The sequence below is a fragment of the Lipotes vexillifer genome, unplaced genomic scaffold (genome assembly GCF_000442215.2).
Source record: "Lipotes vexillifer unplaced genomic scaffold, Lipotes_vexillifer_v1.1 scaffold1701, whole genome shotgun sequence".
NCBI classification, from domain to species: Eukaryota; Metazoa; Chordata; class Mammalia; order Artiodactyla; family Lipotidae; genus Lipotes; species Lipotes vexillifer.
Genome location: NW_006794217.1, coordinates 496,052 through 496,873, shown reverse-complemented (window position 1 = coordinate 496,873; position 822 = coordinate 496,052). Strand labels below are relative to the sequence as shown.

General features: G+C 71.0%; 1 protein-coding gene across 2 annotated transcripts in view; it reads left to right on the top strand.

Annotated features, from left to right (window-relative positions):
* ADAP1 (ArfGAP with dual PH domains 1) overlaps window positions 1–822 on the top strand; it is a 63,034-nt gene that overhangs the window by 48,873 nt on the left and 13,339 nt on the right. For both annotated transcript variants that reach the window (XM_007467071.1, XM_007467070.1), the window contains exon 5: window positions 355–467. In XM_007467071.1, coding sequence (XP_007467133.1) covers window positions 355–467 — 113 coding nt within the window. The remainder of the gene's footprint in view (window positions 1–354; window positions 468–822) is intronic.

Below are 822 nucleotides of genomic sequence, written 5' to 3'. Positions count from 1 at the left end.
CCTGGGGCCCCCCCCCCCCGATGATCGAGGACACTGGCCCGTCCCCAGGCCCTTGCTCACACCCAAAGAGTGCGCACCGTGTGCCCGCCCGGTGCTCTCACATCCCCGCGTGCCTGTCACACCTGCCAAGAGAAAGAAAAGAAAAAGGGCCGGAGCGTGCAGCCCGGTGGAGAGGGGGTGGCCTGGGGTCCAAGGACAGGCTGATGCCCGCTCACACCCGCCGGCCTCCCGGCACCTGGGGGCTGTGGGTCCCCCGGGGACGGGAACAGGGTCCACCCCGGCCTCTGCCTCGTCAGGGTGGCAGCCGCCAGCCCAGGTCCATGGCGGCCGTCTGACCGGGCCCCTCTCCCCCAGGGTACCGAGAAGGTTTCCTCTGGAAGCGCGGCCGGGACAACGGGCAGTTCTTAAGCCGGAAGTTTGTGCTGACGGAACGCGAGGGGGCGCTCAAGTATTTCAACAGAAGTGACGTGAGTTGGGCACAGGGCCAAGGGCAGCGGCTGGGCCCCCCACCCAGGGCCTGGGGCGGCTGGACACTGGCCCCTGGACAGCGGCACCACTTCCTCGGCTGCCCTCGTGCCCTTCCCCGGAGATGAGCTGCCCCGTCCCGTGGGCACCTGCCGGCCCCCGTGGGGGCCCCTCCACCCACCCCGGTCACAGCCACTCCCTGTGCTGTGGGTGATCCTGGGGCACAGAGGTGGCAAGCCCTCCCCTGGCAGACACCCCCAGGCCTGAGAGGGACAGAGGGGACCGGCACCTGGCAAGCACGCCGGGGTGACCCTGGGTGCCGCAGGCAGTGCGTGGGGAGGCGCTGGGGGGGGGGGG